At 35.4% G+C, this 22,031-nt stretch overlaps 1 protein-coding gene across 7 annotated transcripts in view; it reads left to right on the forward strand.

Moving 5' to 3' along the window:
• The window catches only part of QKI (QKI, KH domain containing RNA binding), a 152,874-nt gene extending 131,698 nt beyond the window's left edge, over positions 1–21,176 (forward strand). For 2 of the 7 annotated variants that reach the window (XM_054063932.1, XM_054063931.1), the window contains exons 5-8: positions 8,039–8,126; positions 10,446–10,742; positions 13,436–13,510; positions 18,015–21,176. In XM_054063932.1, coding sequence (XP_053919907.1) covers positions 8,039–8,126; positions 10,446–10,742; positions 13,436–13,510; positions 18,015–18,031 — 477 coding nt within the window. In that variant the 3' untranslated portion in view covers positions 18,032–21,176. Of the gene's footprint in view, positions 1–8,038; positions 8,127–10,445; positions 10,743–12,660; positions 17,895–18,014 lie in introns of those variants that run through there. The other 5 variants (XR_008449392.1, XM_054063928.1, XM_054063929.1 and 2 more) reach the window with 5 other exon arrangements.
• The last annotated feature ends 855 nt before the right edge of the window (positions 21,177–22,031 follow it).

A 22,031-nucleotide genomic window follows, 5' to 3' on the forward strand; every position in this document is an offset into this window, starting at 1 on the left:
GTAATGGACATGTTTTCCATGTGAGAACATGGGATCATATTTCAGTACTATTTTGAAAATGAAAAGCTTTATGTACGAAATAGTTATCATAACTGGAAACAAAATTAGCTGGTGCTGGTATCTCTAGGGTTTAAAACAAAATACTAGTTTTGAAACCCCTTAATGGGGTTCGTATGTTTGCTGCCCCAGCACCCTCCAACCCCAATATGAGAGTCCGGTGTCTTTGCACTTAAGGGAAATTTAGAGTGTATAAACTCAAAATTTGAATAGAAGCCTCCTGGGGATGATAGAGGAAAAATAAAAATTACATGTCAGGCCAGACTTATCTACAAGTATTTTAATTAATGATTGCACTGTGTTATTTCTAACAACTGCCTTTAATCTGTACCTATTAGAAAGACCACCTTCATCAGAGTTAGTTGTGTAGCGTAAGTTAGTGAAGCTATTAGTATAAGTTAATTAAAACTTGGGAGGAGTTAAAGCAGTTTTCCTCATATAAGTGGAATGTCAACATTGTCTCAGAATGTTTTGGCATTATTCAGACTGTTCAAAAGGCTACAGCTGGAATAAAGACCTGTATAACATAGCTTGTGTTTCATTTCAGGTTCCTAGAATGTTCCTGCTACTCAGGATGTTGCTGGTAGAGCTGTATGTGGGAAATTTGTGTCAAAGGCTTGTCTGGTAGTAGTATGTCATTCAGTGTGCTTATGGTTTAGGTCCTGCTTTCAGACTTAGATGGAGCAGCAAGGAGGAATTTTGAGTGTCTGGCATTACAAAATTAGAAATATTGAAAGTGAAGTGTTTAGCTGTGAAAGTGTTTTAACTGGGCTTGCACATTGCTAAAAATAGATGTGATACTTGAAATTGTATTTTTTATATATAACTATATCATTTGAATCGTTACACAAGTGTGTGCTTGTAGTTTATATCTTTGCTAACAAATAAATTTTAGTGTATTTCATTACATTTGTGTCTTTCTGGAAACATTTTAGGAACTGCTGTATAAATGTTTTTTTGTTTTAAGATTTTTGGGTGTATGTATGTCCTGAAAGATGCACTCCTGTTCTGGACCTTTGTGAACTACTGAAATTTTATGTGATGTATAGAGATTCTTGTCACTGATTTTATTAACAGCTTCAGAAGGTTGAGGTGTCAGGGAAAGAGGAATTATAATTCAAAAATAAAAAACATGGCTAAACGAAGAGCAAATTCTGGAATTAAGTATTGTTGAGTTTTTAGTGTAACTGACCCAAGGGACCTCATGTCTTTTAAAGTCCAAAACTCTGTGATTTAAATATGATCCTATCACAGCTTTCCTAAAGAAATGTTAGGACAGATTTAAAAATCCATGAAGGTCAAACAGAATCCTGCTGGTGATCTTCCTCCAATAAATTAACTACTAGTACCAAGAGGGTATATGGTGAGGCAAACCTGTAAGTTCCAATAATGCTGTATTTCAGTCTGGCTTATAAAATGTGTTTCATGCTGATTTTCTGTACCTTATCTGTATTTCCTTCTTGCAGAAACGGGGAGTCAGGGAGGGAGGGTATAGGGACTGTCAAAAATATTAGTGGTGTGCCAAGTATCATGATTGAACAAGGATATGTCAGATAACGTGATGAGAAGTGTAAAAAGATGTGCTGCCTTTTCCCCCTAGTGTATCTTTAACATTATGACCAATGAATTTGTCAAGTGAAACAGCACAGTGTTCTTTGCATATCATTTGAACTGAGAGCTTGCTTTGAAGAAGATAAGCAGAGTGTGTTGCCCAGAAGAAATAATGATGCTAATTTATCTTTGCCTGTCCACACAGACATAGCAGTGTGTGTCAGCATTGAAAAGGAAATAGAGAAATAACTGAGCTAGAGTTTGCAACCTATTCAATGCCACAGTATTGTTGATGGCATGCAGGGGCTCAAAAAGATATGGATGGTTTTAAAGTAGTGATCTGTTTTGTGGTATCTCAAAGGTATTCGGAAACATTTCCTCTGATAGAAGAATAGCTGCCAAATTATGCCAGAAAAGGCCTCTTTGGCAAATTCTTCTCTGCATGAAAAAAAACTATGTTGTAGTCTTTCTGCTCCATCACCATCAGAAATGTGTAATCAAGAATGAGAAAGTCTAAGTACGTTCTGGGCAGGGGAAACATGTGAGTCTGTCAGCTGTTTTGAGGGGAAGGGATGATGGGATGTTTTCCTTAACACTGAGTAATAGAGTAGTTTAACAAGAGTAAAAGCCTTTGCGAAAGTGAAATCTGATGTCTTGCAGTAGGTAATTGATTAATAGTTTAGGTGCTCACATTTAGTTTCTTTTCAAAAGCTCTTTTCTTTGTGTTTTACATTTGGTTGCCTGTCATCTTGCCTAGAATTTCATTGCCGTAGGTAACGTCAGTGTTTTAACAAGTTAAAAAACCCCTTCCAAACACAGAATAGATCTTAAATGCATATACCTTAGCTGCAAGAATTCCAATGTGTTTTATTTAGCCTGTAATATTTTGTAATATATTTTACAATATATTTTGCAATATATTGGTGTCTGAGATCTGGTTTTGGTTTAATATGTGTATGTCTAGGAATTTGTAGTATATTGTTTGTGAGGTTTTCGTTTATAAATTATGAGTGGAAGGGTTTTGTCCCTGAATAGAGACATTCATGTATAAAGACTGTTTGACTGGTGCATGGTATGTTAGGAGTACTTACTGATCTACAAGTGAATTGCAGTGCAACATTTTTCTTTGTCAGGGAGATAAAAGCATTCTAGAGCCCAGGGAGTCCAGCAAGTGTCAAAGCACAAGCCTCCAAACTGCAGCTGTGCAGTTGTATAGCAGCTGGGGGGACTGTAGGAAGGCAGGGTGACGGACTGGGGTGGGGGGTGGGGGGGGTCGTGTGTGTCAGTATGTACTAGGTAAGAAGGGTGAGATGACCATGCGTAAAATATTTCAGTGGTGCTATTGTGTTTTACCAATATTCTTACTGAATTAATAAGTTGACGGTAGCTTTTACGATACAGTTATGCAGTTTAAAGAATAATGAAAGTCTTTCTGGAGATGTGGTTGTAGAAAAGTTTTTTATTGTGAGTTGCAATTGTAAATTACTTTCCTATTTGAGGAAGAGTTTTAAGTATCTATTCTTGCTCTTCAGTGTAGTGTTATTCTTCAATAACTGTAAATTCTTTGCCTGTCAATTTGGAGTGTGTGTAAAGTTATTTAATGCCATACTTGTATATTAAAAAATACAATGTGTTATTGGTAAAATTCTCTACCTGAAGTAAATGCGGGGAAAAGTATATGGAGTTGGTCAGAATGTGATAGCTGGAAGAAGTGTCTCCAAGGGTGTCAGGGAAGGTGCCAAAATGCTGCTGCATATTTCTATTTAAACAGAGGTTGAGTGAGGCAGGCAGGCAAGTAGTCTGCACACAAAAAGTTGCTGAGGTGTTTAGAAAGATAAGTGCTACTGTTTGGTGCTCTTGCATTGCTGAGGCTGCTTGGTCATTCTTTCTACGAACCTGGTGGGACAGGCCTGCCCTTCAGTTTGCATCCAGCAGCAGCTTGGCAGGGAGTGTGGCCACTGACTGGCTCCACTTGATGCTAGTTTGTGGATCTCTGCTCTGTACTAAACATTGCTACTTGATCCTTCTTTTCTTTTAAGATAGTATCTTTCTTTCCTTCTCTAGCTTAATTTATTGTAGACTTCTCAGAGTTGACTCTACACAGAATCTTAAGTCTGCCCATCACCTCTGAAGACTGTCATCTTCTGAAGTCTTCATTGACATAGCACAGTGAATGCAAATGCCTAATAATAATTTTAGAAACATTAGTTAAAAAAATTCTCTGAGCATCGTGGGGTGTATGAAGTTGAAGTATAGCTTGGGCACTGATAATGAAAACAAGTAATAAAAAAATTGAATTATCCGAGCTCCTATTTCATGACATAAACCAGGCTTACTGATAGTAGTTTATTACATTCCTCCACCTCCCCCACTCCCCCAAACCAGACAGTATATCCCAATATATGAGACAGAATTGTGGGTTTAATTGGGCATCAGTATGGTCAGTGTTGTGTATTTCATTTGAAATTGTTTTATTTTCGGAAGTGTTTTCCCAGAGTCTTCATGGCATTTGTGATAGTTACTAGCATTGGAACCTTGTGACACTTAATCCTACTCTGATAAAGATTAAAAAGCATGTTACTTAGAACAATAATGGCCACTGTCATTTGGTTTCCTTCAGGTCTTTTTATTGCTAGCCCAAGTAGAGCTGCACTACTGTGAGGAGTATTGACTGTGTTCACAGAACAGTAGCTGCTGTTGTCTGTGCACAGTTGGCTTTGTTATGATTTACTGCTTGCATCTCTTCAGTATTTGTATTCAGTGAGCAGTTGCAAGTGCTTACGTTTAAAGAATTATGTTTCAAGTTACCATTTAAGGTTTTTTCTTAATCTGCATGTTATATTGTACATTAGAGGCGCAAGGAAATCACTGGAGATTCAAGAGGATGAGAGGTTTGAGTCACTTGAGCTTTAACTTAGTAATGCAAATCTGGCTTTAAGTGACCTTATTGATGTTTGCTCAAAGTAGCTTCCTCTTGGTACAAATGACAGAGCTTTGTTGTAGCTATTGTACAGGTAATGTACTGTCCCTTTAGAGATTGCCTTTGTATCCCTGATGCAACCTCTCTTTACTTTAACAGAGAGTGCCTGCAGAAATGCCTGGAGCTAAGATAGATTGCATCGGTGTGCCTCATTTGATCATCTGTCAGCAAGGAAGAGAGAGGCTAGGACAGGCAAAAACTCGCTCATTGCTGTCCCAGCTCTTGGAAATGTGAGGTTTTGGCTATTGGTGAATGATGCTGAAGTGGACAGCTTGATACGTGACAGCATATCTGAAAGGCACCTGACCACTTCTGTGACTTACATGTTGAAGAGAGGTGGCAAGCGACTGTTGCAAGTTCAGGGTATGAGGAGGTAGCAGGGTTTTGAACAGTACTAGAAGGGTAGTGCAAATAGTGCTAAGCACCCATGTCTTAAGGAGACAGTATTGTATAATAAACAGTGCCATCTTCAGGGAGGAGCCAGAATGATGTCCTGGTGGTCACCATTAAAGATGTTTTTAAAGCGCTGGGGGTTTTTTTGGGCTGAGTTGGGTTTTTTTCTTCTCTATCTAATAAATGGTTTGAAAAACAAAATATCAGAAGTTGAAAGACAGCGTTAATGACTAGTAATGCAAGTCTGCGTCTTACATCTGTGAATTATCACTGGTACAGTCTTTAAGGGAAAGTTTAAACTATATTTTGGAGTCTTTCTAAAAGAACAAAATTTGTCAGCTTCTAAGCAGTCCTTTAGATTAGTAAATCTCAATGATAAAAAGTAAAACCTTGGTCTGCTTTGTATGCTGAAGTTCATTGTTATTTTTGTAAACATACTTCGTAAAACCTAGGTGGTTGCACCATCTTTTCCCATAAGAAGCACAGTTCCCTATAGGGAAATGTCACAGGTCCAAAGAAAGAATCATTACTTTATCTGTCTTTTATTGCTTTCATGTTGTTATAACTCCTTCTTTTGGGGATGTCAGAAGGGAAGAAGTGTTTTTAGTTGTAAAATTTTTATCCTATAAATAGTTACATTTGGGAAATATTCGCTGTAGTGCAAAATCTGGGATTAGAGTTACTAAAATTAGCCTAGCAAGCCGAATGTAAGATTCAGCAGTAACTGAGACTCATTAGTGGTGTCAGATCAATCACCTGAACCCTTATTTGGAGGAAGTGAGCAATTTTAGCAACATTAATGGAAGTATATGGGAATTGCAGCTGACATTGTGAGGAGGGTTTTTTTGTTACACACTTTCAAATAAATAAAAGATCCCAAGCAAAAAGCCAATAACAGAGTATAACCATCATGGGGGGAGCGAAAAAGAGGAATCAATGTGTTAAAAGTCGTTACTGCTAAAGTCATAGAATCATAGAGTAGTTTGGGTTGGAAGGAACCTTAAAATAAATTAGCTAAGGTATATCTAGAATGACAAGAATTTGTGAGCTCTGTATAGGCAGATAGATTTGGAAATTATTTTATTGCATCATCATTTTCTAGGTCATTTACTAGCAAAGATGCAATCGTATAATAGTTTCTTAAAAATTATAAGTACATTGTAAGTATATTCTGAGTATGTTGTATAAAGCATGCTATAATCAGTACATTTTGTATTCCAGAGGGCCTGATTTTAATGACTGTGGAGTTTGAGGTTTCTGGATAGTACAGTACTTAACAGTACAATTAATTTGTAGTTAAAATGGTAGTGTTAGCTTGGTCTTTGACACAATATTTAATATATAAAGAAAATGTTTAACTTTTGGTATATTCTGACAACAACATCAGTTGTTACTGTGTGTAATCTTTGTGTTTCTGTAAGTCCTCAGTATTACAGGTAGGACTTTGATTTCTGGTGTCTGAAAGTGATTTAGTGTTGACCCTCTTGCAGTGTTTATTTTAAGTTGTTGATAAAAATCAGGTGTTAAAATTTATATTGCAAGGGGTGGTGGTACTTGAGCATACCTAACACTGATTACCATATTTGCTTAGATACAATTTAAAAACTTTTTCTGTCTTGCAGTTTAGTAAATTACTTCTCTATAGTTTGAGAGTAAAGTTTTGGTTTTAGCAATATATTGCTGCAAACTAGCCTGAAAAAATATTTCCCTGTACATTTGGAATGCTTTTAGATAATCCTATTGGCTCTTAACTAGTTTGAGATGGTGTTTCACCTGGGCACTGCTGAAATAGACATAAAGATATTTAATAGAGTTTGTGTTGGTGGTGATGGTGGTGGTGATTGCTATTCTTTGTGGATTTTAGTTCCGAGTTTGTAATGACTCACACTCTTGGAATTCCTAGTTCAAACCATCTGTAAGAGTGGTAGTTTTAGGACAGGTGAACAACTCTGAAATCAGACCTAATGATTTTCAGAGTGAGAGGCATAGCATGTTTTTGTCCAGGTTCCCATTAACTTGGACAATGCTGTTCCAGGTATCTGGAAAACTTTGTGCAAATAGGCAAGATAAGTCAAAAATATAAGAAATCTTGCTTAGCAGTGGAGGAATGCAGTGTAGCTGACACTGAAGCTGCCATCTTTTCCATCTGATTGAGAATTTCAGTGGTGGCATTCACTACAAGAAGCAAAGTGGTAACTTCTCATTAAGTAGATACTTACCATCTCTCTTGGGCTTCCTGTATCATAGTCTTGTTTTCTGGTTGACACAATGTAGTCCAAACAAACTTTGGTATTTCTAGAAAGACAGATCAGAAAACGTCTGGTCTTAAAACTAAAATTGTACCAGTTAGGAATATTTTTGTCAGTAGATGGAAAAATGAGCTTTTTTGTTCAATATTGAGTAGTGGTTATACAAGATGCAGGATACCAATGGAGTAGGTAACTTCAGGGAAGTAATTTATATTGAAACGAAAACTAGAATAACATATACTATGTAAATTGTAGTTATAGCCTAACCAGAGTATACCTACGTGTGCCAGAATTATGGATGCTGTCTCACAGTGATTGTTGATGTCCTGTTTAGACAGCTACTAAAAGTTTGTTGTTTATATTTTGTTTGGGCCCCTCACCCCTCCAGTATCAACTGTGCTGGAGCAAGTTAGAATAAATTGAAATTTGTGGTGTCTATTCTTCCTCTAGCCTAATAATACCTGATTTATTTTTTAAGATTCCTGTACAACTAGGTGAAAATGTTTACTACAACTTCAGAAAAAACTTAAATTTCTATCAAACACTACACTTAACTCTATTTTTACAGTTTATGATGTATGTCTTTTTCAAAATTCTTAAGATATGTATCAATACCACTTAATGATAGACAACGCGCGACTTGCAATTAATTTTAAGGAAAAGCTGACAAAGTTTACTGGTTTTGTCACTAATGGTAAGCAGGTGTTTTGTTTGATTCAAACTTGAAGACATTTTATTCTACGTTTCTTAGATCTTGTGTTCTAGTGAATTAATAAGCCTGACTTTCTTCCCATCTTTTCACATTCAGGCAGAAGGAGAAGACAGCCTTAAAAAGATGCAGCTGATGGAGCTTGCAATTCTGAATGGCACCTACAGAGATGCCAACATCAAATCACGTAAGCATGTCATAAGCTGGAGGGTCAATACCGTAGTAATGTTTGCATGTTTTGTTTCCTAAAGCTACTTTTTGGCAAATGTACAGCACCAACTATGTTGGACAACGAAAGGCAGTAAAAACCCAACAAAACAGTAGGTCATTGTTGCAAAAGATCTCCTGAAGATAAGTTATGTCCGTGTGGGTTTTTTGTTGCTGTTTTTTTTTTGTTTGGTGTTCTGCCACTCCCTCTGCACCCTCCTTATTATTTTTAAACAGTATGCCTGGGTTGAAATATTTACAAGTATGTAGTTAAAAAAACCTCAAACCTTAAGCCAGTTTTTTTCTATTTTACAATATGTTTTTCCTTAATACATTAAAGGGCATTAGACTCCTTTTCAATTTTATTTTTAGAGATTTAATTTGAAAATATTACAGATGTTCAGGATACTGTGAATACATTTTTCTGTATTATATGCCTTCCTTTCATCTTGCTTGCATGTGTCCCCCCAATGTTGTGTTTTTCCAACAATTCATCAACTGATTTCACAGCTGAGTTCACAGGGATCAGTGATGTAATGAGCCATTTTTACAATTCCTTCCATTACGTTTGTGTGAGAATGCTTTTGCAAATACATGTATGCACAGGTTTATACTTGAAAATTAATTACATACACCGTGAGAACAGATACCTATTATGTGTGATACAAATTATTTTCTCTAGTTGAAAATATCATTTCTCCTCCTGGAAATGTAGTTGCTGATAGTGTTCCAAAGTAAATTTTTGCTGTAGCTGTGACACAGATGTCAAACGTTGGCACAGTTAAATCAGTCTTTTCACTAAGGGCCTACTGATATTTGCAAATTTGTCTCTCCACACAGTCACCATTTCAGTGTTGAATATCTTTAAAGGTTGGAATGCAGTTAGGTCAATTTGAGAGTGCTTACACCAGTGTAACTATTCTGATTTGAAAAGGCACATAAGCAAGGGCTTTTACCACTACAATGGTGGTAGTTAAATCTTTCAGCTGTAATGAACAATGTAATATTTAAAGCTTAGATCAGTTTTAAATATATTTTAGTCTCTAAATTATCACAAATTTGTGAGTAAAATAGCATTCAGATTAACTTAAATTAATGCTAAATGTTGCATAGAGAACTTAATATTAATTTGAGCAATTTCTTTGTCTGATCTTTTCCCATTGGTCTGTTGTATCAGTGTAAGTGGAAAGTGGATTTTTTTTCAGTTTTGACTAGAGATTTCCATACAAATATTCACTTTTTGATAATTAGACAGCTTCACTGTTTGTGTTTGATTTTACTGAAAACTTTGAGGTGTAGAAGCCATACTGATTTATTTCCATTTAAGAAAGGAAACGAAAATGTTTGAGGGATTTTTTTTAAATTATTCATCCAGTCTGAACACTTCTGTTTAAAAAATAAAAATAATTTAAAAACTGCAAGTCTTAAATCTGAAAACCTGCCATATTTCCCTTTTCCTACCACCTGTAACTTAATTAAATCAGTAGATCAACAATAGCTCGTAGAAATCTATAAATTATAACCTTTTACGACTCACTGTTACCAGCTGATGTGTTAGTGTTTAAGAAGTTCCTCATCTCATGTGGCAACAGGCTTCAAGTAACAGTTAATGAAATGTACTAATGCTGCTTAAAAAAAACTAAACAAAATACATGTTTTCTTTAACCTAAACAAGGCCTTAGTGAATTTGGAATACAAAGAAAGCTTTTTTTATTTGGGGGACTTTAATATGGAAACAATTTTTGAGTCCTTTCTGTTCATGCTAGAGTAGGAGAGGAGGTGCGTTGTGTTTCTAGGTCACTTTAAGTTCACTGATCCTGGAAAGTGGAATTGTGTGTATGTTTAAATACAGTTTTAAGCTGTATAAAAACTTTAGACTCATATGACAGCTCTGCATATAACTGAGTATCTGTGGACTCTATAGTTGCACTAAATTTTTGTACTCTCTATTTGATTATGACAGTATTTTCCTTGTATCACCTGCATGCATCTTGGTCTCATGCAGTCTTGATAGCATAAGTGAAGAAATGTGGTTTAAATTGAGCTTTTGTGCCGTGTAACCTGTTTGAGAAATCTACCTCACTGTTTTACAATGGCTTTTTTATTTTGCATGTTCATACTTAATCACACTGGAAAATGGAAAGCTGTTTGCATTTGAATGGTGTGCTTTGGCACTGTGTGATCAGCGCATGTACTAATGATTTCCTTTTATTTTTCTTCTTTCCTACTTTTCCCCTTTCTTTCCGTGTTTTGTACTGCTATCTCCATACTTTCCTCTGAATTTCTTTGCTTACTGTAGCAGCCCTTGCCTTTTCTCTTGCAGCAACAGCCCAGGCTCCAAGGATTATTACTGGGCCTGCGCCTGTTCTCCCACCAGCTGCCCTGCGTACTCCTACGCCAGCTGGCCCTACCATAATGCCTTTGATCAGACAAATACAAACCGCTGTCATGCCAAACGGAACTCCTCATCCCACCGCTGCAATAGTTCCACCTGGACCTGAAGCTGGTTTAATTTACACACCATATGAATACCCCTACACGCTGGCACCAGCTACGTCAATCCTTGAGTATCCTATTGAACCTAGTGGTGTATTAGGTAAGATTTTTGTACGTGGATGACTGGAGAGTACATTACTTGTGATTTTGTGATATTTGCAAGGTAGAGGTCATGGGGCTTGGAGAACCAAAAATTGAAGCAGCAATCTTACCTCAGGTATATTATCAAAACTGTTCAAATAGTGTCAATTAAACATTTTAAACATGTTTTACATTACTAAATGTGTGTTTAGTGTTTTAATAAGATTACTGAAAATAAAATCTTAATGTTTGTATGAGTCTAGATGATGGATACATAGGCAAGAAAAAACCCTAAATTAAAGTTGGCATGTATGATATGTCATTTGGGCTCCCATAAATACCTGGTTTGTTTGTGCTTTCTTTAACATAAGTTAATTTTCAGTTAACTTTGGAAGAGAGAGTTTACTATTTTGGTATACCTTTTTAGTAGCAGAACTGGAGAGAATGGAAAGATATTTCTCAGTTTGTTGGAAGTTTTGCTTCTTCATGTAGTACAGAGCTGATAAATCTCCTCAGTGCCACAAAGCTGTAAATCATTTTATAAGCAGAAAATAATTTCAGAAAATGAATATGAAGCAAACAAAGTTCTGACCAAAGGCGGATACAACTAGCGACTTTATTGATGGCTTCTTTTATATACATTGGATAGAAATGTCCATCATTCCCAATATTTCAGACCACTGACTTACTCTCTGAAGGCAAAAATGATAAAGCAGCAGTGACAATTCAGTTAACTGGTCAATATGGAACGAGCAGTTCCAATAGTTTCTTTCTTACCCTCAACAGAATCTAAAGAATCTTTTCTCTTCCTTTTTTTCTGAAGTGCATATGACCTCGGTGCTGCATAATGTTGATTTTATAGGACTTTGATCTTAGTTTGTTCAGTGGCAGTTATTGATTTACACAAATTCTAAACATCTCTAATGAACACTGGACAATAAGGTTCAAAGTCAATATTTTGTTGAAAGTATTGAAAAAAAATCAGAGTTTCACTTACCTGACAAATATTTGTTATCTGTATGTGTGCGTATTTCCACGTTATATCTTGTACAGTCAAAAAGAAAATGTATTTCAGATGTCTGCCTTTCGGGATTACTGAATCAATAATAAAAAATTTAATAGGATAAAAGTATGCAGTAGGTATGTCTTTGAGCAGCTTATGGTTGTTGTCTGTTACTCCGTAGCCAAAATTCAATGATCATGTGATAATGTTGTCACTTACTAATTTCCCACGAACATTTAAATATTCTCCCCAGCTCCTCCACCCCCAATCTGCAGGTCCATTTGCAATGTGTCTTGGAATAAAGTCAGTTACAGGCATTGTCACAGTAGCTGTCAGTTGCTGGTTAGTGGCGAACCCCTCTCCTGAATTCAATTAATAGCAAGTAAAGAAATATATCATTCCATAGTAATAATTTAATACAGTGCAGAGAACTTTGTCTTGTAGAATTTTCTATAAAGAGAGAAGAAGGGAAAATTAGTCCTGAAATTGCATCTGAAACCCTTGCATACTTTTGGGCTTAGCTGTGAGAGCACAGGTGTTTGGTCCAAAACAGATCGCACGAAATAATCTTTTTTAAAAAAGGAAAAGGGAGGAGGATGAAAAAAACAAACCAAAACAAAGAAGGACCACTTTCTCACTTAGGTAGCATAGAATCAATAATTCGTAATACATCTACTCTATTATAATCTGAGCAATTGTATAGGGTAAGTTGAATTAAATAAGTTTTTGGTTGAGTTTTATTTTGTAATACACTCTTCTCATTAATAGTATGCTAAATTTTGTCCATTTCTGTGGTGGACCTTTAAGATATCTTAAAGTAATTCTGTTAAAAATGGCAGAGAAATGCATCCCTAATAGTATTTTGGGGAATATTGATGTTGGAATCAAAATTTAGTTGGTGACTAACTTTTAATTCCCTTCCTTTTATCTTCAGGTATGGCTTTCCCAACGAAAGGCTAAGAATTCAAGAACGGTCTTAACTGATCCTTCATCAGATCTGAATTTTAACAAATGCTTAGTTTCAGCAGCCTTGAAAAAAGCTTGGCCTAGCAGTCAGTGACTTACTTGCACTTTTTTGCACATAGATTTAAAATAAAATAGTGCTATTAATTTGGATTAGCTCCTATTATTACAGAGTAGCTGTAATTGATGAGTGTATAGTAGTATACTGACTGCTAAGTGTTCTATATAGTGTTTGCTTTACTAATCACCTAATTCATTGCAGTTCATACTTACTGACTTAAAGTTAAAAATCACATTCTGTAGGCTTGAAGAATTGCTTTAAAACTTTTTTTTTTTTTGTGGTAGAACTGGAAGTGATCTTAAGGTTAGCAAATAATTGTCAGTATTAAAAGATGGCATTATTTAAAATAGTCCTGCTGCAAGAAAGGCACTTCAGTGAATATGTGACTAGTAAAGCTTAAATGTGCTTGGGTCTAATAGATTTCATGAAATACTGTAATTTTGGGATTGTAAATGAATGGATTAAACAGGTTAAGGCCAGGATGTTTAAAATAAATGCAATATTAATCTGCACAGATAAACTTCTTTTTAAGATTAAGATTTGAAACTACTGTGCCTTAACTTGTTGCTTTTCTTAAAATGAACTTTTGTAGTTAATGATCATTTAAATCCTTTTTGATAAACCTGCTGTTAATGTTTTCTCTGAATGTTTTCTAACTTTGTCTTGGTAATTGCAATTTAACTAGGTGCGGTGGCTACTAAAGTTCGAAGGCACGATATGCGTGTCCATCCTTACCAAAGGATTGTGACCGCAGACCGAGGTTAGTTTAGTTCTGCAGTTCTTGTTTGTAAGAAGTGCTTTGAGTGTACATGAGATTTGCAACACCACAGCTGGTTAACCAAATACCCTATTTTGACCCATTCGTTATTTTTCTCAAAAATCTGAATAGTTAATGTTATAAAGCTCTGGGAATGCTTGCTGGTTTAAAAGCATTTTGTAAACTTGGATCTCCCAGCTCAATTAAATATTTAAACTTTGTGATATGTTTAATATAATGCTATAACTGTTTCCCTTTAAAAACTTTTTAAAGATCAATCTGCATCAGAGAACACTGAATTCAGTGGTGCAATAATTAATTTGGTCATGTTTCCCTTCTCTGCCCCCCAATTTGTTCTTTTAATTGGTGTGGAAATATCAGATTGGTGTTGCAAAAAAAAAAATGAATGGATGGTTGCTTAATGAGAAAGAAGTAAAGGAATAAATGCCTCCTGTCTGTGTCTGGAGAAATCTGAAGATTTAGATTCCTTTTTTTCCAATAAACTTTTGAGCCACTGTACTGTATATTGTCAGGAGGATGCATGTTCTCAGATACCTGACTGAATTCAGAAAGGTAAGGGCTGTGAAGATAATACTTCAAAAGTTGTTTGAGTTTGAATTACTGAGGGTGGGGGTGAGGGAGGGTGTTTTAGTTTTTTTGCCAAAATCTATTTCTTGGTATTTGCCTTTTGCTGCTAAAATATGTAACCTGAAGGAGAAGCAACTTTTGAAGTCCTGTTGGTGAGATGACATCCAATATTTGGGCATCTCTCTTTAACCCTTGAATGGAAAGTAAATCTTCATTTTTCTCCTGTTCCTCAAGTGTAATGCCTTTGGACCCCTGAATGAAGTATTTAAGCTTATTGAGAAAAGCGATATTTTCGGTTTATTGACATTGGCTAGGAAGCAGTGTGTGGGCTGCATTCTTATCCCATCCCTGCTGCTGACTCACTGTGGGTTTCGGCAAGTAATTTAATCTCTCTATGTATGTTTTCCCATCTGTAAAATAAGGATAATAATACTTCCCTACCTCACAGGGGTGTTGTGGGGGTTCTTGTTTTGTACAGGGCTTTGAGGATGCAAAGCATTATGTGCCAAGTATTATTATTCTGGTCTCATCAAAATCAATGTTGTGCAGGCTTCCATGATACTGTAGTATTCAAAAGCCAAATCCGGGTGACAGATCTGACATCTCCTAACATTGACTACACTTCACTTCTCACAACCTTCCATAAATTAACTACAAGAAACAATACAGATTTCTTTCAATACAGTAAAAAGGGCCCTCTTGGATATTTGCTATATTTATGTAACACTTCTGTCTTTCATATGATCTTACGCTTTACAGGAAGTGTAAAGCTGACAAGATGACACTACTTAAGTTTTCTAGAAGGTTGCTTTTATATCACTGCACGCTATTTATACAGCCCTTTGGCTTGTTCTCATTTCTTGAGAACTCTTCAGTGGATAACAGGGTATAATCAGAATAAGGTCGTAGCCCATGATCTGCAATGGTAGTTTGAGGTTACTGGTGAGACTACCTGTCTGTTTAATTAGATATTTTCCAACTACTAAATATATTGATACAGCGTACAGAGGGGTGGGAAGGGTACCAATTTGTAGTTTAAGTTCATAATTGTAGTTATTCATCATTAATCATCATTAAAAACTACTTAATGTAATTTTGAATATTTTGTGAAGGGCCTAGCTGTTTCATCTGAGTCACTTATAAGTAACTGGAATGAATTATTGGTATCATTTCACCTTTTAAAATACAGCCATTTTCTGATAATACAGGAATATCAGAAGGCCTCTGTCTTAAGCAGATAAATAGATACTCATGGCTTATCTCCTGTGGAATAAGTCATGCATACCTCTCTTTTAGCATGAAAATCATGATGATGTTACAGGAGAGCATTATTTTAAAGTCTTATCTAAATAATCCCAGGGTGTATTAGCAAACTTAAAGTTAAATTTTACAATTGTACTTCATTTTATTTTGAATTTGAAATCTTGGATTACCACTGCACAGATTTAACAGTTTCACAGAAGGTTTTGAAGAGAACTTTGTTCAATAGAGTAGTTTCTTTTAATATGCTAAAATTATGTTGTAGGATTAAAATACAATATATGCAATACGCACCTATATTTGGTTGTTCTGTCACCAATACACTTCTATACAGCCATGAAAAACAATGTCAGCAAACCGAAATCCTTTTTTAAAAATGTGGAAACTTTTGTTACTGTAGTTAAATGTCACTAAATCTATATTCACATTCATTGGGTCTAAAGTTTTTTGTTTTTTTTTTAAATTCTAAATCAACTTTCAGATGACTTTGTAGTACTACTGCATTCACTTTTTAAGTAGGTTTTTGTTCTTTGCATAATTGTTTTTTGGGTTTTTTTTTTTTGAGATAAGCACTGCATTTAAAGCAAGAATCCCCAAATGTGTAAATGTTTTACAACTAAGCATTTAGAATTGGTGAAGGGTTGAAAAATATAGCTCATTTTAACTCTGAATAAAACCCCAGTTTATAAATAATACAAAATTGAATTTGATGCATATAACAGAGAGACTGACTGATTTAATTGTAATAAACTGTAAATGGTGTTGCACAGTTGACAAACCTGTGTGTACTGTAGAAGGCCAGAGACTTGGCAGAGGATGTATCACAGGTGTACTGGTATTTTTAAAAGGTAGCTTGCTTTGATTATAAAATCCACAAGAAATATTAATGCTGAGGATTTTCTTGAATGTTTTATCCGAACCGTCACATAATTTATATATAAATTTTAATACCATTTAATCAAAATTGTAATCAGTATCAAAATGCTTTAAGAATCTGTTTCTAGTATACCTGTAAAGTGGTGAGATTGTGCCACATGAAATATTTATTTTTTTGCTTATTTTTGAGACAGCAGTTTTAATTTAAACAAATCCCAGCTAACATGATTCTTAGGAAATTCAGGGAGCATGGGGTCTCATTTATGTTACAGTAGTAATTTTTTGTAGTCTTATGAACTGTATCTGAAATGATAGGCCATTTTTATGCGAAAGTAAAACAACCCACAAGAAAGATTGCTAAATCGATGCTATCTGTGAGTATTACACCTACTGGACTTCATTTTATGTAATGGCACAAATCTGACTTTGCACTGAATACCTTTCTCACTTTCATCTCCTCTGCCTTAGTCAAAATGGCAACAGTACAAAAACTTTATCAACCTCAGAATTTATTAGCTATAATTAAGCTGTTGAATGAGTCTTAAAAAGAAAAATCATACTACTGTTAAGTGGACCAAGTTTGGTGAAGGAGAATGTGAGAGAATGATAAAAGAAGGAACAGCTCAAGAACATTGCGAATGATAACTTTCCACTTGAGAACTTTTTTATGTTTTACTGTAATTTGTTTGTGGTTTTATTTTTTTGTTTTGGTTTTGGGTTATTATTTCTGTTTTGTTTTTGTTTTGTTTTTTGGTTGTTTTTTTTTTTGCAAAAGAAAATAGTATTTACAGGTGGCTTCTTTTAAAATATAAAAATATAAAGCAGGAATGTATATGAAATGTCAGATTTTATTGTATTTGCAGAGTATTAGCTTTGAAAATGAATAAAGAGAGCTGTTTGTAGTTTTAAAATGCCTTATTAGTATCAATTAGATATTTTCTCTATTTTTTGATGTACTTAGAGCTTTTTAAGTATAGACTTTAAAATGGCAGGACTTTTACACTGTTTACATGCAAGTGCATTTTATAAGTGTCCTATATGTGTAAAATAGTATTTTGAGCAGGAAAATGCTGGCTAAAGTAGCAGGCTGAGCGTTTTCCTGGTTCCCACGATGATGCCTACGTTGCTAGACTACAGTTTAGTATTGCTTTGTATCATGAGGCCAAGAAATTCCATGTTGTTTGTAAATAGAATAAATGAAAGGCAATAAAAAATTTATTGAACAAAAACCCTTTGTTTGGCCCATAGTTTGTTGAACCAAATTGTTTCTCTTAAGTCCAGAATTCCTTAGATGACTCCATTCTTTTAACAAACAGTTATTAATAATCACATTCATCATTAATAGTTGCTTTAATGCTTGCACCTGGGGAGGTACTAATGCTTAATAGCAGTCAGATACTGATGCTGTGCACTGACTGTTGTTCCAGAAATCTTCTACCCAGTTCCAAAACTGTTCATCGTTTTTTGTTTTCCAGTTTCCTTCATCGACTGCTACTAACCATTAGTCGTTAGTTGTATTTTATCTCTATTTCTCCTGTTAACCGGTTTTGTGGGAGTGGGCTTCTCCTTCACGTGTCCAAATCATGATGGAGGGCTGTCATGATTTTATTGCATTCTGTAGATGGTGTCAATCAGTATGTCAGAATTAAACATGCTTGTTTTTTTTATTAGTTGTGATTAGTTTTCATGTTGTCATTAAGCCGTCACTAGCTGGAACTAATCTCTTCTCTATCTTTTCTTTCTTTTTTTTGTTTTGTTTTTTTTTTTGTTTCTAACCACCCAGCCGCCACCGGCAACTAACCTATGACCTTCTGACCTCTGAACTCTTCACCCAATGATGACCTGACCATGCCTGCCTGCTGATCAGTTAACTGGTAAACGCCTTTGCTTGCCTGTCTTCAGTGCAGCGAGCTGGGGCACTTGTCCGTTCGTCTTACCATCTAACAAAACAGACAAAGAAATTGTTGTCCTCCAACTCCGCTTTTTGTTGTTCTCCTGTTTGGGTGAAAGTGGTTCTAGAACCTGCACTGAATAGTAGTAAAGCAATAAGGTCCAACTCATCCCTCCGCACTGATCATCCTCTAGTGTCCCGCCCCAAGCGAACGGTAAGGAGGCCTCGCATGAGATGGAGACAGATGTCCCTTAACTACCCGATGACAGAGGCAGTTACTGTGAGAGACTTCTAGGAATATTTTTCTTCTCAAAAAATAAAATTAAAAAAAAAAGTAGTCAAAGCTCTCTCTGAATGTACTGTGTGATGATGCATCATGCATGAACCTTTGGTCAGGGATGTCACTGGGGAAGGGATTCCAAAAAGTATTCAAAATTTGATACACTGTTTAGTCACTACCAGTGCCCTCAAAGGGCAGAAGTTGCAGCCTTTTTTCTATTGCCTGCCAAATTGGATGTTTTAAAGGAAAGTGTGCCATGAAATGCAGATTATGATGACTTTTCAGAACTACATCGATGCAGAGAACAAAACAGCAACACTATTAAAGCAAAATCTGAGTTTAAATTATTTTAACCATATTTTAATCTCCTCGGAAGATTACATGAGAACAAGGTACATGCATTATGTGTCACATTACTGGGCAAACTGTTCAAATATTTTTTTTAAAACCTCCCTGTATAGAAAAAAATTTCATTAAGGATGTAAAAGCCATGCTTGCCTATTTGCTGTATACATGTAATGAAATTGTAGATAAAGTGTAGTGCATTGAAACAAGATGAACAAAAAAGTAGATACTTTTACTATCAAGGGTGCTGGTGCAGAAAAAAATATATATTTTTGGAAATGTAGCATTTTATACTTTCAAGTGTTATAAAAAAAGAAAAAAAGAACAAAGAAACCCTTTATTTCATTAAATGATTTTTTCTGGTGGTTGTCAAGAAACAAAAGACCAAAAGAGCCTTTTAGTCTTTCTTTTTTATTTTTTAAGTATTGGAATAAGTCTAAAGAAAAGGAAGTGCCTTATTTTCTTCATGGTCATTTAGTCAAATGTCTTGTATAATCAGCTTCTCCCTCAGACAAGTTACTGCATGCCACTCAGTCGCCCAGTATGTGAAAGAAGCTGTGAGGAAAGACAAATGATGAGTTGACCATATTAATTACCTGATTTTTGCCATACTAGTGTGATGTGACTTTGCCAAAATCTCATTACATAAAATATTTGCTAAGTTTTTCTCAAAACCAGCCCGTCGTTATTTCAGCCACTCTACTTTTTAAATCATAGCAAATGCCGTACTCATACAATGTAAAACCAAAGGGTTCTTTGATACAGACTGTCTCATGCTAAATGAGACTATCAGCTGACAAATGTTTGTAGAGGTGGAAGTCTGTCACTTTTGTTCAGGGGTGGAGAGGAGTTTTCTTGATTTTGGTTGGAATAAATGCGCATCAAATATAGTAGGCTTCAGTATCACCCAGAAAACTGATCTTCTGTGGATAATAAAATTTAAAGTGCTTAGCTAGTTTTCAGTTACAGTCTGAGTGTGTCCCCGGTTTTTACAAATAGCTCCTGCAGTGGCAAACAGCATGCAAGTTATTTATTTTTCAGCTCTTCTTTTACTCTTGTTAGATCTGCTTGCTGGCTTGTCTTCATAAGATAAGCAGGAGAGGGGCATCAGCTAATTGTTTGAAGTCCAATCATAACTTTATTTTTAGACTTTATTTCCATATGAGATTCCTATAGCTGGGCAATTGCAAGAGCTGAAGCTGTTGAATACACAGTATTTAATTCTGAAAACATTAAGTATTACTTTGCGTGGGGCTCAGTACTAAACTTGGCAAATATCAGGTGATAACTTTATTCCCCTCCTGTCAACTTACTCTCCTCCTGCAAATCTTCACAGCTTCCAAATGAAAGGTCAATAGTAAGCTAAGAGGGCTTACATTTTTAAGCACCTGCATGGTGAACTCATCTAACATCTTGTCTCACCTGGAATTAATTATCAGTTTATTTACTATGCAATAGATATTCATCTTTTTGTATTCAGCTAGCTTTTTGTTTATTGTGCCACTGGCTTTGTCTTCCTGTTACACATACAGCTGTGTTGATTTTACTTACAGTATATGCTGTGCCATTTTGATTTTATTTTGGTTGGTTGGTTGAATAAACTTGCGACACTCGAACATTTGAAGAGAGATTTGCTAAAATAATACCAGTATTTGATCCAGTTTCATCTCAGCTATGATAAAACCTGGACATTTTAGATGTTTATCAAAGGTCTTTTAGTAGGGGGGAGGGGAAGCGTATGAAATAGATGTGTGACATGTGAAAGTAATGTTTGCTCTGAACAAAATTCTGAAGACTTAGTTGACAAAATTTTGGATCAACTTAAAAATAAGCATGACTTTTGAAATCTCTGAATGCCTTGGTTCTCAGTATTATCATTCTTTAATGACTTTCTTTATTAAAATAAGTAGTTTTAAGACTTCTTTCTGACAGTATTATGTAATTTTTTTAGAGTGGGTAGATGGGAGTGTCGCTTGTATGTAACCGTACAGATGACATGTATTTGTCTATTCTTTATTATCTTAGTAGTTTCATGCTATGTATGTACCATAACCAACCTATTGCCTATGAGAAACATGTAAGATAATGTATTTACAGCCATTGTTACAAGTTTATAATGTATTTTTCTATCTTGTTTTATATGTATGTTATATAACATTCAAAAGAATTTTTTTCCTGATTGAGAAAAAAAGGATACAAAATGCAAAACCCACAATTTTGATAACTGAAAAATTGCCAATTGTTTTCCAGTACTTTATTATATTGGGAGTGTTGTCTTTCTTGGGCTTTTAGTTAGCTACTGGATGAATACATTAGACATATTTGGGTTTTAGTTGGGTTTTTACATAGCTTGCATTTTAATTCTTTGGTTCTTTGCTGTTTCTATTAACCCATAGCATTATTTTAATAAATGTTATAATACCAACCTACTAACTCTGGACTATGTCTGTTTATTAACCATTACATGTTTAATTAAAATAAACAAATAAAGACAGAAGAATGTAAAGTCTTGAGTTACTGGACTAACCCTGAAGAACGTGACCACAGATAACACAACGTGACTTGTTTTTATGTTGTTTGTCAGCTGACGTTCTGCACACTACTATTAAGTTGGCTTTGGTCATTCTGGCCTTCTACCTTGGGGAATAGGTGCCAGTAGAAATGGGAACAAAGTAGCATTTTTTGAGGTATTCTTGTAGAGTCTTGCCACTTGCCTTTCAGCATCTGCATTACTAATTCCACACTTTCTTTTTCCTTCTCTAAAATAATTACTGTCGGCTCACAGCAAAAGAGCAAAGATGCCAGTGTATTGGTAAATCATGATGGTGTACAGAAACCAGTTTGATTCTTTGTTGAACCATTCAGAGGTTGCAGTTAATCTCGTAGGAATTTGTGATTTCTTGGTTTTGGCACCCAATTCACTGCTGCATCATGTGACGTTTCTAAGCACAAAATACTTTCTAGATAGAATTACCATATATCGAAGTACAAAATTTAGGGAGTTTCCTTGCCAAAAGTGCCTTGTTTTCTCCGTGCCACGCTATTTTTAAGTAACTGGGGTGGGGTGTTTTTGTACTTCTGTAGTCTATCACTATTGCATAGCTCAGGGGAGTACAATTTCTGTAAGCCAAAGGTCAAACTGGATCATTTCCTGTGACTGCAGAAAGTACAAAAATACATCTTTCACTAAATTACCAAGCAACAGCCATTTCAAATTCCAGGTCTGACTTTATGTTATCTTTATCCCTGTGGATGACTGTAGTAACATGAATGCAGGGAATTGA

Source organism: Cuculus canorus, chromosome 3 (assembly GCF_017976375.1).
Source record: "Cuculus canorus isolate bCucCan1 chromosome 3, bCucCan1.pri, whole genome shotgun sequence".
Classification (NCBI taxonomy): Eukaryota; Metazoa; Chordata; class Aves; order Cuculiformes; family Cuculidae; genus Cuculus; species Cuculus canorus.